Source organism: Oncorhynchus masou, chromosome 16, assembly GCF_036934945.1.
Source record: "Oncorhynchus masou masou isolate Uvic2021 chromosome 16, UVic_Omas_1.1, whole genome shotgun sequence".
NCBI lineage: Eukaryota > Metazoa > Chordata > Actinopteri > Salmoniformes > Salmonidae > Oncorhynchus > Oncorhynchus masou.
The window spans coordinates 18,435,547-18,460,458 of NC_088227.1; the positions used below are offsets into that span (position 1 = coordinate 18,435,547).

General features: G+C 41.7%; 1 protein-coding gene across 1 annotated transcript in view; it reads right to left on the reverse strand.

Annotated features, from left to right (window-relative positions):
• The window catches only part of LOC135557591 (exostosin-1-like), a 257,815-nt gene that overhangs the window by 232,326 nt on the left and 577 nt on the right, over positions 1 to 24,912 (reverse strand). Inside the window, exon 2 of the mRNA XM_064991004.1 lies at positions 22,915 to 24,008. Within this exon, the coding sequence (XP_064847076.1) occupies positions 22,915 to 23,882 (968 nt within the window). The 5' untranslated portion in view covers positions 23,883 to 24,008. The remainder of the gene's footprint in view (positions 1 to 22,914; positions 24,009 to 24,912) is intronic.

A 24,912-nucleotide genomic window follows, 5' to 3' on the forward strand; every position in this document is an offset into this window, starting at 1 on the left:
TTCCTGTGAAGGATGTCTGTCACCTCGCTGCCCCCTGTGAGCCACTTTAATAAAGCCTGATCCCGCAGAGGGGAGGCAGGTCAAATCTGTGGGTTGAACAACGGCATTTTCACATCCCATCACAAGGATGAAAGCACCCTTTGCAACAACTCCACGATACCATTGTTAACTTGTGCACACAGTAGGCTACACTGGTGACATGAACATTGTCTGTTAACTTCTGCCCCTCATGTGGTCTCGTATGACACATGCTTGTCCATCGGGGGGGAATATTAACCCAAAATGGCATAGCAGTCAGACGTCCTTTGTCCTCGTCTTGTCGTGTCCCATATATATATATATATATATATATATATATATATATATATATATATATATATATATATATATATATATATATATATTATACATATTTTCTTCGCATATCTTTTTATATATATATTTTTCTAAAAATCTCAACTTCAAAACACTCTCCTGCAACCCGCCTCACCAATTTAAAAAAAATAATATTATTCACCTCAAATCTGAAGTCCACAATAGAAGCTAGCCAGTTTACTGGCTAATGATAGTATTCTGCTAACCACGGTTGGTGGTCCTTTAGCTCGAAAAGCTATCGCCAGTTTTGTACAACCCGACTCAGACCAGAGCATACCGGACCTATTTTCTCTCCATATCCCCATATTTCTACAGCAAGCACTGGACATTTACACCTGGATCTTGCAGCTAGCTAGCTAATATCTGAGTGACTATTGCTTACGTCGGTCCCGGAGAAAATATAAATTATTCCGGAGCTAGCCAGCTGAAGAGTTCCATCAGCCACTCCTGGGCTACAATCACCTATCTGGACCCGGACTACCGACGTTATCTGCCCGAGGGAGTTATCCAACTGGCCCCTCCGTCGCGACATTATCTGGATGCTCATCGGCCGCCTGGTAATCGTTAGCTGTCACATCAGCAGCTATCTGAATGGGTCTATCAGACAATTTTCTTGGGTCACTATAGCTATATCTATTTTGCCAATTGGATTGGTCCCCTCTACCACACGGAACCCCACTAATCTACCGAGGGAAATGCACGAGGTGGCTAAAAACAGACCTCCATGGCTTAGGACAACCACCAAAAACTCTGAAATCTCCATCCCTAACGCCAACATTTTTAGACAATATAGAACGGTCAAAGGGGGCGGTGTTGCAATCTACTGCAGAGATAGCCTGCAGAGTCCTGTCCTACTATCCAGGTCTGTAACCAAACAATTTGAACTTCTACTTTTAAAAATCAAATCAAAGTCTCTCACCGTTGCCGCCTGCTATAGACCACCCTCTGCCCCAGCTGTGCTCTGGACACCATATGTGAACTGATTGCACCCCATCTATCTTCAGAGCTCGTGCTGCTAGGTGACCAAAACTGGAAAATGCTTAACACCCCAGCCATCCTACAATCAAAGCTTGTTGCCCTCAGTCTCACACAAATGATCAATGAACCTACCAGGTACCACCCCAAAGCTGTAAACACGGGCACCCTTATAGATATCATCCTAACCAACATGCCCTCTAAATACACCTCTGTTGTATTCAACCAAGATCTCAGCGATCACTGCCTCATTGCCTGCATCCATAAATGGGTCAGAGGTCAAGCGACCTCCACTCATCACTGTCAAATGCTCCCTGAAACATTTCACCGAGCAGGCCTTTCTAATCGACCTGGCCCGGGTATCCTGGAAGGATATTGCCCTCATCCCGTCAGTAGAGGATGCCTGGTTATTTGTTTTAAATGCCTTCCTCACCATCTTAAATAAGCATGCCCCATTCAAGAAATTTAGAACCAGGAACAGATATAGCCCTTGGTTCTTTCCAGACCTGACAGCCCTTAACCAACACAAAAACATCCTATGGCGTTCTGCACTAGAATCGAATCAACTTTTCAGGGAAGCTAGAAACCAATATGCAGAGGCAGTTAGAAAAGCCAAGGCTAGCTTTTTCAAGCAGAAATTTGCTTCCTGCAACTCAACCTCAAAAAAGTTCTGGGACACTAAAGTCCATGGAGAATAAGAACACCTCCTCCCAGCTGTCCGCTGCACTGAGGATAGGAAACTCTGTCACCACCGATAAATCCACTATAATTGAGAATTTCAATAAGCATTTTTACACAGCTGTCCATGCTTTCAACCTGGCTACCCCTACCCCGGTCAACTGCACTGTACCCCCCACAGCAACTCGCCCAAGCCTTCCCCATTTCTCCTTCTCCCAAATCCAGTCAGCTGATGTTCTGAAAGAGCTGCAAAATCTGGACCCCTATAAATCAGCAGGGCAAGACAATCTGGAACCTTTCTAAAATTATCTCCCGAAATTGTTGCAACCCCTATTACTAACTCTTTTGTGTCGTCTGAGATTCCCAAAGATTGGAAAGCAGCTGCAGTCATCCCACTCTTCAAAGGGGGGGGGGGGATTCTTGACCCAAACTGCTACAGCCCTATATCTATCCTACCCTGCCTTTCTAAGGTCTTCGAAAGCCAAGTTAAACAGATTACCGACCATTTCAAATCCCACCGCACCTTCTCCGCTATGCAATCTGGTTTCAGAGCTGGTCATGGCTGCACCTCAGCCACGCTCAAGGTCCTAAACGAGATCTTAACCGCCATCGATAAGAAACAATACTGTGCAGCCGAATTCATTGACCTGGCCAAGGCTTTCGACTCTGTCAATCACCACATCCTCATCGGCAGACTCGATAGCCTTGGTTTCTCAAATGATTGCCTCGCCTGGTTCACCAACTACTTCTCTGATAGAGTTCAGTGTGTCAAATCGGAGGGCCTGTTGTGCGGGCCTCTGGCACTCTCTATGGGGGTGCCACAGGGTTCAACTCTTGGGCCGACTCTCTTCTCTGTATCCATCAATGACGTTGCTCTTGCGATCCACCTCTACGCAGACGACACCATTCTGTATACTTCTGGCACTTCTTTGGACATTGTGTTAACAACCCTCTAGGCGAGCTTCAATGCCATACAACTCTCCTTCCGTGGCCTCCAATTGCTCTTAAATATAAGTAAACCTAATGCATGCTCTTGAACCGATCCCTGCCTGCACCTGCCCGCACGTCCAGCATCACTACTCTGGACGGTTCTGACTTATAATATGTAGACAACTACAAATACCTAGGTGTCTGGTTAGACTGTAAACTCTTCTTCCAGACTCACATCAAACATCTCCAATCCAAAGTTAAATCTAGAATTGGCTTCCTATTTCGCAACAAAGCATCCTTCACTCATGCTGCCAAACATACCCTCGTAAAACTGACCATCCTACCGATCCTCGATTTCGGCGATGTCATTTACAAAATAGCCTCCAATACCCTACTCAATAAATTGGATGCAGTCTATCACAGTGCCATCCATTTTGTCACCAATGCCCCATACACTACCCACAACTGCGACCTGTACGCTCTCGTTGGCTGGCCCTCGCTTCATACTCGTCACCAAACCCATTGGCTCCAGGTCATCTAAAAGACCCTGCTAAGTAAAGTCCCCCCTTATCTCAGCTCGCTGGTCACCATAGCAGCACCCACCTGTAGCACGTGCTCCAGCAGGTATATCTCTCTGGTCACCCCCAAATCCAATTCTTCCTTTGGCCGCCTCTCCTTCCAGGTCTCTGATGCCAATGACTGGAACGAACTACAACAATCTCTGAAACTGGAAACGCTTATCTCCCTCACTAGATTTAAGCACCAGCTTTCAGAGCAGCTCGCAGATTACTGCACCTGTACATAGCCCATCTATAATTTAGCCCAAACAACTACAGCTTCCCCTACTGTATTTATTTATTTTGCCCTTTGCACCCCATTATTGTTATTTCTACTTGGCACATTCTTCCACTGCAAATCTACCATTCCAGTGTTTTACTTGCTATATTGTATTTACTTCGCCACCATGGCCTTTGCTTGTGCCTTTACCTCCCTTATCTCACCTCATTTGTTCACATCGTATATACTTATTTTTCTACTGTATGTTTGTTTTACTCCATGTGTAACCCTGTGTTGTTGTATGTGTCGAACTGCTTTGCTTTATCTTGGCCAGGTCGCAATTGTAAATGAGAACTTGTTCTCTCAACTTGCCTACCTGGTTAAATAAAGGTGAAATAAAACATTTTAAAAAGATTGGATTCCTTGAGCTGCTATGTATGGGAATATGTAGTTGTGATTGTGTAGCAGTTCATTGGGAGGCAGGAGGCAACACATATCCCTGGGATCTAGAGACCAGAGTTCTCTGCTCTGCTGTTGAATGTGCCAGTACACGATAAGCACTATTTGTCACTGGTGAAAATGGGATGAGAGGTAATTTACACTGATGATGACACACAGAGTGTTTACACAAACCTGTTCTCTGCTGTGCAGGGTTGTCCTGTCTGTGCATACTTTATGACAGAACAGAGTATCAGAAACAGCCAGATGGGGAAGAAAAATAATATAGAACCTTGTATGTGTAGAATTATAGAGATTGAAGCAATTTCAGTACTTACATCCTATAATATAGCCTTGGAGATTTGAGAAAATAAGAGGTCTCCTCATAATCTGACCAACGAGGGTATTCAGGGAACGTTTCCACTGGACATGAGATAATTCTGCTCTCAAATCATCCATACTGAGAGAGGACAATAGGGATTAGGCAACATGGAGTTAAAAACATGACACAGTAAATGGATTATAGTAGGCCGAGGGTAGTTGAGAATTACTTTAGTTAAGGGTCAACGTGCAATAAATCCATTCCGACTAAGTTATGGTCTTAGTATGGCTCATCACCTTATATTGAAAACATAAACCGAGCGCTCTATGACACGACAGCATTAGTGGAACAATGAACATTTCTGAATCCATGCCAAAACAGCAGCTTGATGTTTTATAGCTCCACTTTATGACCAACTCGTTTCCATGGAGCAAAACCTACATTGCCACAAGGTTTTCAGAACATAACAAAATTAGAAGCTGCAGATTTAAGTCAACCATTGATTATTTTGTTTATTCAGCATCTTTCCTGGATACATGTTTGTCATCAATAATTCCATTGCTGTTTAGACCATGTGCCTTCGGACGGGATTCAGACCCTTTGATTTTTTTGCACATTTTGTTACATTACAGCCTTGTTCTAAAATGTTGCTTTTTTTTGCTAAAAATTGCTTTTTATCCTCAATCTATGCAAAATACCCCATAATGACAAAGTAAAGTCAGGTTTAGAATTTTTTTAAACTGAAATATCACATTTACACAAGTTCTCAGACCTTTTAAAATCAGTACTTTGTTAAAACACTTTTGGCAGCAATAACAGTATCAAGTCTTCTTGGGTATGACGCTACAAGCTTGGCACACCTGTATTTGGGGGGTTTCTCCCATTCTCTGCAGATCGTCTCAAGCTCGGTCAGGTGGATGGGGAGCGTTGCTGCACAGCTATTTTCAGGTCTCTCCAGAGATGTTCAAATCGGGTTCAAGTCTGGGCTCTGGCTGGGCCACTCAAGGACACTGACACACCTGCGTTATCTTGGCTATGTGCTTACGGTCCTTGTCCTATTGGAAGGTGATTCTTTGTCACATTCTGAGGTCCTTTTCAGGTTTTCGTCAAGGTTCTCTCTGTTCTTTGCTCCGTTCATCTTTTTCTCGATCCTGACTAGTCTCCCAGTCCCTGCCGCTGAAAAACATCCCCACAGCATGATGCTACCACCACCATACTTCACAAAAGTGATGTCAGGTTTCCTCCAGACGTGACGCTTGGCATTCAGGCCAAAGAGTTACATCTTAGTATCATCAGACCAGAGAATCTTGTTTCTCATGGTCGGAGTGTCTTTAGGTGCCTTTTGGCAAAATCCAAGCGGGCTGTCATGTGCCTTTTACTGAGGAGTGGCTTCCGTCTGGCCACTCTACTCAAAGGCCTGAATGGTGGAGTGCTGCAGAGATAGGTGAACCTTCCAGAAGGACAACCATCTCCACAGAGGAACTCTGGAGCTCTGTCAGAGTGGCCATCGGGTTCTCGGCCACCTCCCTGACCAAGGCCCTTACCCCCCGATTGCTCAGTTTGGCCGGGTGGCCAGCTCTAGGAAGAGTCTTGGCGGTTCCAAACTTCTTCAATTGAAGAATGGAGGTCACCGAGTTCTTCGGGACCTTCAATGCTGCAGACCTTTTGGGAACTCTTCCTCAACACAATCCTGTCTTGTAGACAGATGGACTCCAATCAAGTTGTACAAACATCAAGGATGATCAATGTAAACAGGATGCACCTGAACTGAATTTCAAGTCCCATAGCAAAGGGTCTGAATACTTATGTTAATCAGGTATTTCAGTTCATTTTTATAATACATTCTAAATTTTCAAAAAACCTGTTTCCACTTTGTCAATATGGGGTATTGTGTGTACAGTAGATTGATGAAGAATATATTTTTTAACAATTTTAGAAGGCTGTAAGGTAACAAAATGTAGAAAAAGTCAAGGGCCTAAATACTTTCCTTTTTTTAAGTAATTCATATTTAGCAGTAAAAACAGTTCATTTGAATGTGCTGCAAATGTTTCACTCCACTGCCTTCATCTTCAGGGGAAAATAAGGCAAGGGCTGTTTGGTTTCTCTTGTATGAAATGTTAGATAGGTTCGATAAATTTGAATTGACAGGAGGAATAAAGCCAGAGTTTATTCCTTGAGGTGTCACTCTTCATAAAGCAGCTGTAAAGATGATTGACCCAGCAGCCTTGGTAATAGATGGAGAGGCTGGCATGTTTACTCAGTGCTCAAACCATGGCTGGTTATAGATAGAGATTCACCTTGCCAGCACCTAAAGGCCTCTCAGGACCGACTGACTGACTGCTGGTCTCCTGTCCTCCTCACACATCTCATCCATTGGTTTACTGTGTTGTACCTGGTCCAGCAAGGACCCCTGAGAACAAAGCCTTTTTAATGCCTCTGGAGAGATGTTGACACACAAAGGGAATACTACTTCCACAGGTTTGCTAAGTACAACAATTCCAGTATGACACGCTCAAGGGTTGTTTTAATGAGCCAGGTGATTCTGTATAGCTCTCACCTAGTCCATACTGAGAGCTGTTGAGGAGCTAGAAGTAGCCCCCACCCCCAGCATACAGAGCAGAGCTGCACACTGCCTCCAGTATGGGTGAGTCTGATTCACACACACAAATAAAATCAAATGCATTTGTCACATCCGTCATAAAACAACAGGTGTAGACTAACAGTGAACTGCTTACTTACGGGCCCTCCCCGCCAATGTAGAGAAATAAAATAAAGAAATAGAAAAGTAATAACACACAATGAGAAATGAAAACTTGGCACTATACACTGGATAACAGTACGGAATAGGAGGTCGACCGATTATGATTTTTCAACGCCGATACCGATACCAATTATTGGAGGACAAAAAAAGCCGATACCGATAACAATTATTGGAGGACAAAAAAAGCTGATACCGATTAAATAGGACAATTTAAAAAAATGTATTTGTAATAATGACAATTACAACAATACTGAATGAACACTTATTTTAACTTAATATAATACATCAAAATCAATTCAGCCTCAAATAAATAATGAAACATGTTCAATTTGGTTTAAATAATGCAAAAACAAAGTGTTGGAGAAGAAAGTAAAAGTGCAATATGTGCCATGTAAGAAAGCTAACGTTTAAGTTCCTTGCTCAGAACATGAGAACATATGAAAGCTGGTGGTTCCTTTTAACATGAGTCTTCAATATTCCCAGGTAAGAAGTTTTAGGTTGTAGTTATTATAGGACAATTTCTCTCTATACCATTCGTATTTCATATACCTTTGACTATTGGATGTTCTTATAGGCAATTTAGTATTGCCAGTTTAACAGTATAGCTTCCGTACCTCTCCTCGCTCCTACCTGGGCTCGAACCAAAAACACAACAGCCACCCTCGAAGCAACTACTCCAAGTCTCAGAGCGAGTGACGTTTGAAATGCTATTAGCGCGCACCCCGGTAACTAGCTAGCCATTTCACATCACAACGTTACACCAGCCTAATCTCGGGAGTTGATAGGCTTGAAGTCATAAAACAGCAGAGCTGCTGGCAAAACGCACATAAGTGCTGTTTGAATGAATGCTTATGAGCCTGCTGCTGCCTGCCATCGCTCAGTCAGACTGCTCTATCAAATCATAGACTTAAACATAACATAATAACACACAGAAATGTGAGCCTTAGGTCATAAATATGGTTCCGTATTTTATCTAACGGGTGGCATCCATCAGTCTAAATATTCCTGTTACATTGCACAACCTTCAATGTTATGTCATAATTACGTAAAATTCTGGCAAATTAGTTCGCGCATTGGCGCATTGACAGTCCTTTTTCGCGACTGCGCACTGCATCAATTATATGCAACGCAGGACACGCTAGATAAACTAGTAATATCAACCATGTGTAGTTAACTAGCGAATATGATTGATTAAGTTTAATGCTAGCTAGCAACTTACCTTGACTTCTACTGCAGTCGCATAGCAGGCGGGCTCCTCATGAGGCAGGTGGTTAGAGCATTGGACTAGTTAACCGTAAGGTTGCAAGATTGAAACTCTGAGCTGACAAGTTAAAAATCTGTCGTTCTGCCCCTGAACAAGGCAGTTAACCCACCGTTACTAGGACATAATTGAAAATAAGAATGTGTTAACGGACTTGTCTCGTTAAATAAAGATTAAATAAAGGTAATAAAAAAATGTATTTTTTTTTTTTTTTTTTTTACAAATTGGAGTCCAAAATTACCTATTTTCAAGTTCATAACATCGGCCCCAATTAAATCGGCCATTCTGATTAATCGGTCGACCTCTAGTATGGAGTCAATGTGTGTATGAGGTAATTGAGATAGATATGTATATAAACTCAACAAAAATATAAATGTCCATTTTTCAGGACACGGTCTTTCAAAGAATTTGTAAAAACCCAAATTACTTCACAGATCCTCATTGTAAAGGGTTTAAACACTGTTTCCCATGCTTGTTCAATTAACCATAAACAATGAATGAACATGCACATGTGGAACGGTTGTTAAGACACTAACAGCTTAGAGGGTAGGCAATTAAGGTCACAGCAATGAAAACTTAGGACACTAAAGAGGCCTTTCTGCTGACTCTGAACAACAACAAACGAAAGATGCCCAGGGTCCCTGATCATCTGCGTGAACGTGCCTTAGGCATGCTGTGCATGAGGACTGCAGATGTGGCCAGGGAAATAAATTGCAATGTCCGTACTGTGAGATGCCTAAGACGGCGCGACAGGGAGACGGGATGGACAGCTGATCCTCCTCACAGTGGCAGACCACGTGTAACAACACCTGCACAGGATCGGTACATCTGAACATCACACCTGCAGGACAGGAACAGGATGGCAACAACAACTGCATGAGTTATACCAGGAACACACAATCCCTCCATCAGTGCTCAGACTGTCAGCAATAGGCTGAGAGAGGCTGGACTGAAGGCTTGTAGGCCTGTTGTAAGGCAGGTCCTCACCAGATATCACCGGCAAAAACGTTGCCTATGGGCACAAACCCACCATCACTGGACCAGAGAGGACTGGCAAAAAGTGCTCTTCACTGACGAGTCGCGGTTTTGTCTCAACAGGGGAGATGGTCGGATTTGCGTTTATCGTCGAAGGAATGAGCATTACACCGAGGCCTGTACTCCGGAGCAGGATCGATGTAGAGGTGGAGGGTCTGTCATGTTCTAGGGCGGTGTGTCACAGCATCATTGGACTGAGCTTGTTGTCATTGCAGGCAATCTCAATGCTATGCATTACAGGGAAGACATCCTCCTCCCTCATGTGGCACCCTTCCTGCATGCTCATCCTGAAATAACCCTCCAGCATGACAATGCCTCCAGCCATACTGCTCGTTCTATGCGCAATTTACTGCAAGACAGGAATGTCAGTGTTCTGCCATGGCCAGCGAAGAGCTCGGATCTCAATCCCATTGAGCGAGTTTGGGACCTGATGGATCGGAGGGTGAGGGCTAGGGCCATTCCCCCCAGAAATGTCCGGGAACTTGCAGGTGCCTTGGTGGAAGAGCGGGGTAACATCTCACAGCAAGAACTGGCAAATCTGGTGCAGTCCATGAGTAGGAGATGCACTGCAGTACTTAATGCAGCTGGTGGCCACACCAGACACTCTTGATTTTTACCCCCCTTTGTTCTGGGACACATTATTCCATTTCTGTTAGTCACGTCTGTGGAACTTGTTCAGTTTAAGTCTCAGTTGTTGAATCTTATGTTCATACAAATATTGCACATGTTAAGTTTGCTGAAAACGCAGTTGACAGTGAGGACGTTTCTTATTTTTCTGAGTTTAAGAATAATGTGACTACAGGTTAAATCATTTTAAAATGTAGCATCAGTCAAAAAGTCAGGGCCAAAAGCATCAATGCAGATAGTGAAATAATTAACCAAATAGCTACTTGGATTAACTATTTAGCAGTATTATTGATAAAATAAAACAATTTTGCGCTCATTTTTGCACGCAGAAATATGTAGGTTATTGTGTATGTTTAGGAAGTATTGAAAATACATGCCAACCTCTATCCTGGATGGCAGGGATCTCAGCACCAGTGATGCACTAGGCCGTACACACTACCTTCTGTAGCGCCTTGAGGTCGGATGCCAAGTTGCCGCCATGCCAAGCAGTGATGCAGCCATTCAAGATGCTCTCAAATGGTGCAGTTGTAGAACTTTTAGAGGATCTGAGGGCCCATGCAAAATCTGTTCAGCCTCCTCTTCATGACTGTTGGTGTGTGTGGACCATGATAAATCCTTAGTGATGCGGACACTGAGAAACCTCAAGCTCTTGACCCACTCCACTACAGTCAATGTGATGTGTTGATGGGGACGTGTTCGGGCCTTCGTTTCCTGTAGTTCACGATCAGCGCCTTTGTCTTGCTGACGATGAGGGAGAGATTTTTGTCCTGGCACCACACTGCCAGGTCTCTGATATCCCTATAGGCCGTCTCATCGTCATAGGTGATCAGGCCTACCACCGTCGTGTTGTCAGCAAACTTAATGGTGTTGGAGTTGCAGGCACGCAGTTGTGGGTGAACACGGAGTACAGGAGGGGACTAAGCACACAGCTCTGAGAGGCCCCAATAAGTGTGTTATTGCCTACCCTCACCACCTGAGGGCGGCCCGTCAGGAATTCCAGGAACCAGTTGCAAAGGGAGGTGTACAGTGTCATGGTCCTTAGCTTAGTGATGAGCTTGGAGGGGACTATGGTATAGAACGCTGAGCTGTAAGCAATGAACAGCATTCTCACATAGGTGTTCTCTTGTCCAGGTGGGAGAGGGCAGTGTAGAGTGCAAGAGAGATTGCATCATCTGTAAATCTGTTGTGGTGGTATGTGAATTGGAGTGGGTGTCTGGGATGATGGTCATGGGCCATAACCAAGCTTTTAAAGCATTTCATGAGGCTATGGTGTGATTGTCATTTTAGACAGGTTACCTTGGCGTTCTTGGGCACAGGGACTATGATGGTCTACTTGAAACATGTAGGTATTACAGACAGGGTTAGGGAGAGGTTGAAAATGTCAGTGAAGCCACTTGCCAGCTGGTAGGTGCATGCTCGGAGTACGTGTCCTGGTAAACCATCTGGCCCTTCGGACTTGTGAATGTTAACCTAAAAAGGTGTTACTCACATTGGCTACAGAGAGCATGATCATACATTTGCCCGGAACAGCAGGCACTCATGTATAGTTCAGTGTTGCTTGCCTCGAAGCAAGCAAAGGCGACATTTAGATTGTCTGGTAGGCTCACGTCACTAGGCAGCTCGCGGCTGGGTTTCTCTTAATAATCCATGATAGTTATCAAGCCCTGCCACATCCAACGATCGTCAGAGCCTACGTAGTAGGATTCGATCTTAGTCCTGTATTGACGCTTTGATAATGACTCGAAGGTCGTAGCAGGATTTCTTATTAGCGTACAGATTAGTGTCCCGCTTCTTGAAAGCGGCAACTCTAGCCTTTTAGTGGTGTGCGGGTCAGCCTGCACCCAGTCGCAATTGCTAATAGCCCATCTGGACGACTATATGTGATAATATACTATAAGTGTAAATCTGAGGCACCCGACCCTAACCCGCTAATATAGAGAATGCGCTCTAGGCTACAGTCAGACAGCAGAACGATTTTGTTGTCTCTACCTTCTTGCTGTTGTCTGTGCCCAATAATGTTTGTATATCATGTTTTGTGCTGCTACCATGCTGTTGTTGTTGTCTTAGGTCTCTATTTGTGTTGTTTTGTCTCTTGTTATAATGTGTGTTTTGTACTATATTTTTTATTTTATTTATTTTTAACTCCAGCCCCCATCCCCGCAGAAGGCCTTTTGGTAGGCCACAATTGTAAATAATAATTTGTTCTTAACCATCTTGTTAAATAAAAGGTTAAATAAAAAAAGATGAGCAGAACCTTGAGACTTTCTTAATATCAGAGCTCACGCACCAGTTGACGTTAACAAAGAGAAACACACATGCATGTGCACACACACACTTCATGGTAAGCTCTACACCCGTTGTATTCGGCAAATTACATTTTACTTGACACATTTGTTTTACGATCCTTGTAGAGACAATTGATTTATATTCAAAATCATACTTTCCCTAACCCCTATGCCTAATATAGCCTTTTTTTTCTTGTGGGAACCGGCGAAATGTCCCCACTTGTCCGAATTGTTGTTGTTTTACTCTCCTTGTGAGGAATTCTGATCCCCACAAGGACAGTAAAACCAACAAACAAACAAAAAAACTCACATATTTGCAGGTCAAAACCTCTTGATCCTTTAATGTAATCAGCTCACCTTAACTGCAGTGAGTGGCATATGATGCTTTGCCTCTTTAGACCCACTTTATTTTGACATGAAAGCATACATACAAGCATGCACTAATTTGTTGGAGCCAATCTGTATGCCTTGATGTAGTTTAGGATCAAAGTACCCCGCTTGTTTGCTTTTCTCAACATTTAGAAAATGGCTCTAAAATTACACTCAATAGTGCTTTTTATCAACTTAAAGGGTTGGCAAATGTTAATTGGATAGTGCTTCAGCATGCCAAAAGTAAGAATTGGAATTACAGTATGTTATCATTTTGCATTGAATTGCATAAAGCATATGGTATTGACAGTTCTCTAATTATACAAACTTGCCTAAGTAAATCACCAATCACAACATAGAAAGTATATATATTTTTAAAGCCTGGCACTTGGCTGTCCAGATGGGTAAGAGCGAGAAAAAACAAGAACCTGTGATTGAATCATGTCCCATTCCTCTATTACTTATTTGGAGTCAAGGTAAAGTGAGGTTAGGGCTGGGCGATGCAGTATCGAATTAATTTGATTAATTCTAATTCATGTTTTAGAACGACGTTCCAAATGCCTTTGTTGCAAGAATCAAGACCCCTCACAACAAAGATCACTTCCTCTGAGTACAAGCAGTTTTCAACTCACTATTTTCATTTGAGGTTTTGTCCAGATTCAGTCATATGGACGCCAAAACATTTTACTGTTGTGGATAACTTTTTAACGACACCTTTTTTTGTCTCTAACGATACCCTTTTTTTGGCCACAGACTTATGTGCTATCTGTCTAGTAGTTTGCATTTTATACATTTTCAAGAGCATAAAAAGACGCATTTATATAAGTAATTGGCAACTCGTTCTCATTCTGAAAGGCTGGGTTGTTCAAACAGTTGGAGACAGAGGGTGTATTCCTAACAGTTCAATTTGTTAGCACGCAAACAGAGCCAAGTTGACTTAACTTTATATACACTGAACAAAAATATAAAAATGCAACATGTAAAGTATTGGTCCCATCTTTCATGAGGGGAAATAAAAAAAGATCCCCAAAATGTTCAATAAGCACAAAAAGCTTTTTTTCTCTAAAATGTTGTGTGCAAATGTGTTTACATCCCTGATAAAATTTGCATTTCTTATTTGCCAACATAATCCATACACCTAACAGTTGTGGCGTCACAAGAATCGGATTAAACAGCATGCTCAATACATAGGTGCTCCTTGTGCTGAGGACAATAAAAGGCCACTCTAAAACATGCAAGTTTGTTATACAATACAATGAAAACAGATGTCTCAAGTTGAGAGAGCGTGCAATTGGCATGCTGACTGCAGGAATGTCCACCATTGCTTTTCCCAGAGAAGTTAATGTTATTTTCTCTCTGCCTCCAACATTGTTTTAGAGAATTTGGCAGTACTTCCAACCGGCCAGCCCAGGACCTCCACATCCAGCTGCTTCACTTGTGGGATCGTCAGACCACCACCTGGACAGCTGATGAAATTCTGCACAAAATGTCAGAAACCGTTTCATGGAAGCTCATCTGCGTGCTTGTCGTCCTCACTAGGGTATTGACCTGACTGCAGTTTGGCGTCGTAACCGACATCAGTAAGCAAATGCTCACCTTGGCCACTGGCACGCTGGAATTCTGTGCTCTTCATGGATGAATCCCGGTTTCAACTGTACTGAGCAGATGGCAGACAACATGTATGGAGTCGTGGGGGCGAGCAGTTTGCTGATGTCAATGTTGTGAACAGAGTGCCCCATGGTGGCGGTAGGGTTATGGTATGGGCAGGCGTAAGTTACGGACAACAAACACATTAACACTTTCAAATCCAGTTAAAATTGCTACACTATACTTTTTTGAGATTATGGAGTTAGGCGAGATGGCAACACATCCACTTGACAGAAAACGCAATTACTAATTTTACAGCACAACGCAATCCAGGTCTTTTCATACTCTCCTTGGTTTTAAATGATCAAGTATTGATCTTGCCGCCAATATTCTAACTAAAAAAGGTAGGTGATTGTTAATCACTCAATAATAATCTTGCTACCTTCAAGGTGTTGAGTCAGTACAATAGTCTCATTAAGTACATAGGACTTGCATGAAGCACTGAAAGAAGTGTTTCCAAAATGTCTCAAATCATATTTGTACCCCAGTCAGTGTGGACGTCTTCTAAGCAAATAAGCCTTTGCAGCTTGTAGTTTGTCTTAAAAGACCCTGTAATGAACCCACATACTGATAAAAGGGGCAATTCCACAATAATGTAATTATGCTTTTACTCCGTTTTTTTCACTTTAAAATGTATGCCAAACAAAAACCACTCATTTCAATGTTTAACAAACCATACAACTATGCACAAGGACTACTTGTAACAATTTCCACTGAACATTTTACAAAAGCAAATTTAGTGGAAGAACTGTCCAGATGCAGACCTTGATAACAGAACTACAGTAAAATATCCCTCAAGTTATGCGACCACGTTTTCCATAAAACTCTTAAAAAGGACATTTCAGAATGTTCTACCTCATAATCTCCAGCACCACCCCAACATGTGAAAATGGCACATTTATATGTCCTGTAGTAAAAAAGATTAAGAATCATAAGTGTTTCCAATGACATCAACCAATTAGTAAGCAGCACTTTTCTCTATCTTTTTTTACTACAAAACATATAAACAAACTATTTTCACATATGTTGATGTTGGGGTGGTGCTGGAGTTGATTCATATGAAGTTGAAAAATTGAGAAGTTTCCCTTTAAAGATGTGTTCCGAATTAGGATTCAAAGATCTCTGTAGAAAGAACAGGGTGTCAGCTATGACATGACACCTTGAGTTTGAAAAATAAAAATCTATTTTGGTTATTGAACTACAGTAAGAAATTACGGTAATGAAATGACATCATGGGTCCCTGATCTGTTCTACACAAAAATGCATAATTATGGACATGTCATTCTCCTCATGTTTCATGAGTTGACATCACAGCGCAGCACAGTACAGCAGAACAGAGTAGAGTTCAGTAAAGTAAATTCAAGTATAGTTCAGTACAGTACCACACACTGTACTCTACTCACTGTGCTTTACTGTACTGTCTTACTGTATTGTAGACTGTACTGTGCTACTCAGTCCTGCACTCACTGACTTATGCCACATGTTGTGTTATAGCGTGAACACAAAATGTTTTTTTTTCTTTTTAAATGTATATTTAATAAAATCTCACCCATCTACACAATACCCCATAATGAAATGAAAACATGCCTTCTTTTTTTTTTTGCACATTTTTTGAATTTTTTTTTTTTTAAGGATTCACACCCCTGAGTTAATACGTTAGAATCACATTTGGCAGCGATTACTGTGAGTCTTTCTGGGTAAGTCTAAGAGCTTTGCACACCTGGATAGTACAATATTTGCCCATTATTAATTTCAACATTCTTCAATCTCAAATTGATTGTTGATCATTGCTAGACAACAATATACTTTCCAGCCGATTTAAGTGAAAACTGTAACTTGGCCACTCAGGAACATTCACTGTCTATTTGATAAACAACTCCAGTGTAGATTTGTTCCTTGTGTTTTAGGTTATTGTCCTGCTGAAAGGTCCCAGTGTCTGTTGGAAAGCCAACTGAACCAGGTTTTCTAGAATTTTGACTGTGCTTAGCTCTATTCTGTTTTGTTTTTTTGTCCGAATAAACTCCCCAGTCCTTAACGATTACAAGCATACCCACAACATGAAAGCATACCCATAGCTTGAAAATATGGAGAGTGGTACTCAGTAATGTGTTGTATTACATTTGCCCCAAACATAACACTTTGTATTCAGGACAAAAACTGAGAATTGCTTTGCAACATGTTTTACAGTATTACTTTAGTGCCTTGATGCAAACATGTTTTGGAATATTTTTTATTCTGTATAGGTTTCCTTCTTTTCACTCTTTCAATTAGGCTAGTATTGTGGAGTAACTACAATGTTGATGATCCATCCTCAGGTTTCTCCCATCACAGGCATTAAACACAAATGCTCATTAAACTGTTTTAAATGTCACCATTGGCCTTATGGTGAAATTCCTGAGCAGTTTCCTTCCTCTCTGGCAGCTGAGTTAGGAAAGATGCCTGTATCTTTTGTAGTAACTGGGTGTATTGATACCCCATCCAAAGTGTCATTAATAACTTCACCATGTTTAAAGGCATATTCAATGTCTGCACCAATAGGCACCCTTCTTTGAGAAGCATTGGAAAACCTCCCTGGTCTTTGTGGTTGAATCGGTGTTTGAAATTCAATGCTTGCTGCCGAGGGACCTTACAGATAATTGACATTATGGGGTATTGTGTGCAGGCCAGTGACACACATTCTCAATGTAATCCATTTCAAATTGCGGCTGTAACAACAAATGTGGAAAAAGTCAAAATGTTGATGAGTCTATTTCTGCAGAATAGAAGATTCTCAGCTTTTCTTTCAGCTGTCAACTTACATCTCAAAAATCTGCATCTTTAGCTAAAAATAATAAGATTTACTGTGTCAGATATATGCACAAAATAAAAATATAGAGCACTGAATGTGCAGTCTGCAGTTGTCCATTGAATGTAAGCCAACTTTAGTGCAGGCATCGACTCCAGTTCGAAAAAAGAAATCTCGTTATGAAAGGGAATTGAGCATCCCTGCTTGGTCTTTTAGTTGCCTTTCTCAGGATAAACCAGACAGAAAGTTAATCATTGCACATCTAGTACACCTCTGCAATCTGGTTAGAACTGGACCTCAGACAAAACTAGGCCACAGGAAATATCATTGTTCTGCTATATGAAACTAAGATGTTAGTTCAACAGCATGAAATAGTTGGAAATAGGGACATGACAAATACAAAAAAAATTAAATGGCTTAATGTTTAAACTGCTTTTCGTTTTTAACAGGAAACCGATGGAAAAAAAATTAAGACAAATTCATATAATTCACGTGAATTCACAATGCTAAATATGGTCCTACTGTGGCCTATTGCATAGAACTTCATTGCCCGCTACCGGTCCCATCTTCCCGGACAATGGCGCTCACATTACTGCTGTCCCCCACCCACTCTGCTAGGTGCCACTCCATGTTTTCAGAGGTCAGTACATGGAACTTTATGTCCCACTTCTCATCAATATGATGGCTCGCTGCAGTGACGTATGACAGCATGTTCATAGATGTCCAACAACCTGATGTTAACGCCGTGTATGTTTTTTTTTAAGAGATCGCGCTTTGTACTTGCAAAGAAATCATTGTACAATTTCGTCACCCGGGCCATCACAGTTCTGACATGACACGTTGCAGTCTGGTTCTAGACATGCCATCAGGGCATTGAAGACGACATGCTCAACCTTTGACTACGGTTCTGGAATGAGCGATACGATTTTTCTAACTCTGTCCCTTATCGCACTTCTTTTGTGAAAGAGCCGCCTGTCTGTTGTTGCTCCCAAAAACAGTTTGGGTCTCACGGTGCGTCCGTTTCTGATGGTTAAGCATTGCACAAGTACTACCATTACTGTACCTCAATTTCACCTCGCAAAGTTTGCATTTCACCACCTTCTCATTTAACTTCTCAAAGTTTTGGAATACAGGACTTCGCTGCTGTCGCACCATACTCTGCCCTTTTTCCACCGACGATGACGTGTAGAGCGCTTTATGTCCGTGGCAAATAAATTGAAAGATACATATCTTTTAATTTTTTAAGATTTTTTTTATTTTTCATTGATTTTCATTTATGGCTTTTTTTCTTAACGTTCCCAATTTTGTTTATATGTTTTTAGTCTTTCCAAGGCCTCTTTACAATCCATTCAAACAGGTTTGTCATGTAACATGTATTTACAGTAATAGCAGGAACTAGTCTAGACCTTTTCACTGCTCGCAAGGCTGGGGAACAACATGTTAAATTGTAGTCTATAATTAAAACACTGTCGGAGGACCGTTACTTTCATGGCTGGTGATGGATCTGCAGAAAGCACCCAACAGTGAGAAACTAATTTAGAGCCTATCTATACATCTTATCAGCAGGGTCTCTCTAGCCTAAGGCTGAAAAGAACAAGGACCAGACAAATAAATCTGACTGGCTTCTGAGACACACAAGCTTTGATGACTTCTTCCACACCATTTTGATAATGAAATAAGTGTCATGATGTAAATCTTCCATGTTAAATAGGAACGTTGTGTTCTCATGGCTAAACTGTGATTGAGACACGTGGGCCTGTCGTGTGGGGTTCTTGGGGATGTTATCTCAGTATAGTGGAATCATCTGACTTCAATCCATGGCTGCCCAGAACGGGGTGGGATCTTCCTCGATCCCTCAGCCTTGGTTTAATTCAATTGAAAGCCAATTATTGACTCTTCTGACTGAGGCTTTGAAATCCCCTTCAATTTGATTCACACTGAGTATTTTCAAGTGGGTACCTTGTTTTGCCCACATTGTATCTGTATTGATATACAAAATATTGTGGAATGTTTTGTAACTGTCAGAGTGTTATTTGACATCTTTGGTTATCAATCTTTTGGATTTCTACTGTAGGCCACATCTGTTTCTCTTCAAACAGTGCTATTCAAGCTCTCTTTGTGAGCTTGAAGATATTTTTAAGATGGAGGAAATCTGATGTTTAATATTACCGATTTCCAGATGAGCTCAGCTGTCAAAATCAAACAAAGGTTTGTGATGTGATTTGGCACAGAGTCTGAACTGTAATAAACCCCCTTTAAAAGATCTAACAGGAAGTGTTCCACACTTTAACTATCTGACCATTCAAAAAACACCTGTGGGACATTCATTCATACTAACAAACCAATGAGGGCGAGCCAGGCAGTGAAACAACAGTGAGGGCTGGAAAGTAAGTTAAAAACGTACGTAAGACTGAGCATTACCAGTGATGACATTGTCTTCACTGCACAAACATGCCCGTCCTGCAACAATGGCAAGCGGGAGGAAACCCAGCCGTACAAAACAAAATCAGAAGAGCCTGATACAATTGGAGTCAGTGCTTCCCATGTCATTCCAGGTTAAATGAGGCAAGTTTAAACAGTCACATGGTTCCGGATGAGAATACGTACATTTCGTTTTGAGGATTTTATTAGCTTCTTGACAGCACCCCTGGTGATTTGAATGAAACCGTCCATACATATTTGCCCACTGAAAGAGAGCTCAGAAATGTACTTTTTGGACCTGAATGCCAAAACATTCCAGAGATAAAGGTGCTTAAAATTCAGCCATTTTGAAAACCGCTCCATGCCTTTAGATATGCATGTTGTTTTCATCACTGGAAAAGATAAACGGTTGAGCTTGATATCATTTAAAAGCTTACAGTGTTGTCAAACTATTGTATTATTTCTTTAAAATAATGTTTGGAATAAAAACTGTCATATTTAAACTTTTAATGTCAATCATCTTAAAACACATATCCTTGTTTTTATTCCCTATTTGCATATGTTGTAGTTTAGACCGTATTTCACATAATTTAAGGTTGTGTTGTGTCCGCCGTCGGTTAAGTCAACATGCTCTTGAATACAGGGTGGGTGTCATGTTTTGGCTGATAAATGTTCTAAAAATGGGAATAAAATTGAAATTTCAACTTTCAAATAGTACCACAAAGATGGTTGGATGTCCACACATTAGATCATGTTGACTTGAATAGGAATATCTGTTGTTTTAAATGATACTGTCAATCCTCCATAGGAAACCTATTGAAATATAAATAGAATATGCATTACCATTCAAGTTGACATTTGAGGCTCGTCTTTGTGGTGGCAATTAGAAGTTTCAATACAACACCAATTTCTAATGGTGTACCAGCTAAATTGCAGGGCTCTAAATGGATAGGTCCATTCCATAAATTATTTCCATGATTGAAATGACACCCACCCTATATTCAAGAGCATGTTGTGTCTAAACTGATGGCGGGCACAACACAAAAACCTCAGATGATGTGAAATACGGTCTAAGCTACAACATATGAGAGTATGATAAAAAATGTTACATGTTTTTAGATACATGCCGATAAAAAAATATATATATATAGTTTGACAACATTGTATGTAAGCTTTTAAATGATGAACTCAACCGTTGATCTTTTCCAGTGATAAAGACATGGATGTCTTGTGGTATGCAAAACGTCACCTTTATCTCCTAAACGTTTTGGCATTCAGATCCAAAACGTCACTTTCTGACCACTTCTTCCATTGGAAAACATGTATGAAAAGCATGCCATCAAATAGTGATTGAATACTTTGATGACAGCTTGGCATCTCTCAACCACTCTCTTTTCCTTCACTCTGAGGTCCAACTCATTCCAAACCATCTCAACTGGGTTGAGGTCATCTGATGCAGCACTCCATCACTCTTTTTCTTGGTCAAATAGCCCTTACACAGCCTGGAGGTGTGTTGGGTCATTGTCCTGTTGAAAAACAAATGATAGTCCCACTAAGCAGATGGGATGGCGTATCGCTGAAGAATGCTGTGGTAGCCATGCAGGTTAAGTGTGTCTTGAACTAAAAAAAAAAATTAATAAATAAAAAATAAAAAATAAAAAATCACTGACAGTGTCACCAGCAAAGCACCCCCACACCATCACACCACCTCCATGCTTCACGGTGGGAACTACACATGTGGAGATCATCCGTTCACCTACTCTGCATCACAAAGACACAGCAGATAGAACCAAAAATAGCAAATTTGGACTCATCAGACCAAAGGACAGATTTCCACCGGTCTACTGTCCATTGCTCATGTTTCTTGGCCCAAGCAAGTCTTCTTATTGGTGTCCTTTAGTAGTGGTTTCTTTGCAGCAATTTGACCATGAAAGCCTGATTCACGCAGTCTCCTCTGAACAGTTGATGTTAAGATGTGTTTGTTACTTGAACTCTGTGACGCATTTATTTGGGCTACAATTTCTGAGGCTGGTAACTAATGAACCTATCCTCTGCAGCAGAGGTAAGCCTGGGTCTTCCTTTCATGTGGCGGTCCACATGTGAGCCAGTTTCATCATAGCGCTTGATGGTTTTTGCATGTGCACTTGAAGAAACTTTAAAAGTTATTGAAATGTTCCAGATTGACTGACCTTAATGTCTTAAAGTAATGATGGGCCTTTGTTTCTCTTTGCTTATTTGTGATGTTCTTGCCATAATATGGACTTGGTCTTTTACCAAATAGGGCTATCTTGTCACAACACAACTGATTGGCTCAAACGCATTAAGGAAAGAAATGCCACAAATGAACAAGGCACACCTGTTAATTCAAATGCATTCCAGATGACTACCTCATGAAGCTGCTTGAGAGAATGCCAAGAGTGTGCAAAGCTGTCAAGGCAAAGGGTGGCTACTTTGAAGAATGTCAAATATAAAACCTATTTTGATTTGTTTAACACCTTTTTGGTTGCTACATGATTCCATATGCGTTATTTCATAGTTTGATGTCTTCGCTACTATTCTACAATCTAGAAAATAGTAAAAAATTAAGAAAAACCCTTGAACAAGTAGGTGTGTCTAAACCTTTGACTGGTACTGTACCTCTGTCATCCTGAACTCCTCTACCCGGCCCATAACGTTTTGCTCAACTGCTTACAAACTCCTTCCATTTGTCAGCTGTTGATGCTGAGTTGTTATGCAGCAAAGTTTTATTTGTACACAGATCTCTCAAGTGTGTTGCACTGTGCAACAGGCTGCAGAGCAAAATAATATAGTTTGACTCTATAGCAGACTAGCAGTATTCTCAGGGTTATTCTAAAGTTTTTTTTAAACAGGCAGAGCATCACACCCAACCTGTAACAAACAAACCTGATTAAAAATATTGGTAGATAGATCATGTCAACTGTAGCAAGATATGAAAGTAAAACTGGATGCAAACATTGAGAGGAAAAACAACATTCAGGATAATCCAACTAACATGCATGAGCAACTATAGTTTGATAATATCCACAGTGCTAGGAATGTGTCATCCAGAAATAGGGATTAACCTCTTGATATGTTGTGTCAGACTGTCGGTCTACATCCTGTGCTGTAGAGTGAGAAACATGCCATTGTGAAATACTTGACTCACTTTCAGTGGTTAGCCCCAACAGACCCTGAACCAGCGAAAGGACATACAAGAGGGGAACTTACTTTGAGTATTCTTCATTGTCCCGGTCACATCTTGCATCCTTATGCTTTTCCCAGTCCTTCCCATGCTTGCAGGTGGTCAATAGAATGATATCTTCCCCATTGTGAATATGATATAAAGCATTTCTGGTTTCTGAACCGATACCAGTCAGATACCTCTTCCCTTTGAAAACCAGTAAATATTTCCTTGATGGAGGGACATTTTTGAGTGTCAAATATCCCTTGTCCCCTCCTTTTTGGGAATGGTCTTTTGAAAACAAAGGAATGGACACATCAAAGTGTGGCCTAAAATGATCCATATCAATGCTGGCTTTGGCCAAAATGGCCTGGCCAATATCAAAGCCCAGTTCCTCTGTGTAATATGGCCAGGTGCCAGAGTAGAGGTTGAAAATGAGGTGATTCCTCCCGTCATTCCACGTTGGAAGGCTCTGTACTTTAGCCTTGACATTGTGAATGTACTGGCTGGACAGCTGGTCCCGGTCCAGAGTGTCAATGCCCAGCACATACAGACAGGCCTCGTTGACGTCTGTGGTGTGGAAGCGGGAATCCTCGACAGCTGTCAGGATCTTCTGGTAGCTCTCAGACACCGTCTCTCCCTTCAGCAGGGGGTAGACGTACACCTTGAACCCCCTCTGGCAGCGGCTGAAGTCGAAGCATGTGTCCATGCGGCACCTCCTGCTCTTGTAGATGTTGTTGCGGATCTCCCGCCTCTCCCTGGGAGAGGTGTGCTGGTGGTGGAGCAAAGGGCTGTCCTCCTCCTGCTCTCCGTCCTCCAGGTAGGTGTTGAGCGGGTGGGTCCACTCAGGCCAACGCTGTCTGAGCAGGCTGAAGCCGGGGCTCTGGGCGACTCTGAAGAGGTGCTGGTGGTGGTTTTGATGATGGAACTCCCCAATCTGAAGTCCCCACAGGTAGGCAACCAGAAGAAGACAGGCCCCTAGAGACACGACCAGGTACCTCTTCTTGGCCTGCATGTGGACAGTAGGGCTGAAGGAGATGGGAACCGAGGCAGGAGAAGGAGCAGGGAGGACGTGGGGGTCCACACTCAACCCACGGGGCTCACTCTTATCCACAGGTAAGCATGCTACTGGTCTGAGTCACTGTGTGCACAAAATAGAACAGAAAGCGTGAAAATCACATTATAGCTGGATTCCATTTCACATAATCAGAGATGAGCATTATGATGGATTGCAGAGAAAAGAGTTGCATTTGGTATCACTGACAGTGTTTGCTTCGTGTTTTACAGCACATTTGAGACAAATCAATATTCATATTGTCTGATTAGAATCAATGGCTCCACACTAGCTACAGATTGGTCATATCACATTATCTGGTGCAACAAAGATTTTTGGTATCCATTATTGGCCATTATTAAAGGTTTGCCTATACAAAATCTCACCACATATTTTTCAACTACCCTAGTATTTGAGATAATATATTTGTTCTCGATTCAGCCAAAAATGTCAGTGTCCAATTGCAGATGGTGCGTTTAAATTTAGAAAATGCTGTTCAAATAAATAAAATGTTTTGCCTCATGAAGTAGTCCGACAATGTGTACGCCACCATATTGTCTATTTCAAATCTTCTCTCATTGACTGAGACAGGTGACCATCATCGAGACATGCAGCCCTTTGGGGTGGACCCACCTGTCTCAATCAATGATATTTGAAATAGACAAGATGGTGGTGTACACATTGTCGGATTACTTCATGGAGCAAAAAATAAAAATAAATGGAGCATTTTCTAAATTCAAAACGTACAGGACATTTTAGAAGATACATGTTTGCCCGACTCAAGAACAAATATAGTATTGCCAATAACAGGTCAGATGAACAATGGGAATGTTTTGTATAGGCAAACCTGTAACACCCAGTTATGGATACCAAAAATGTTTCCTTAAAACACATTACCAGATGTAACAATCTGTAGCTAGTGCTACACCAAAGCAATATTGTTCAGACACTTCCACCCATGCGCAATTAGCCTGCAGGGACGAGGCTAACG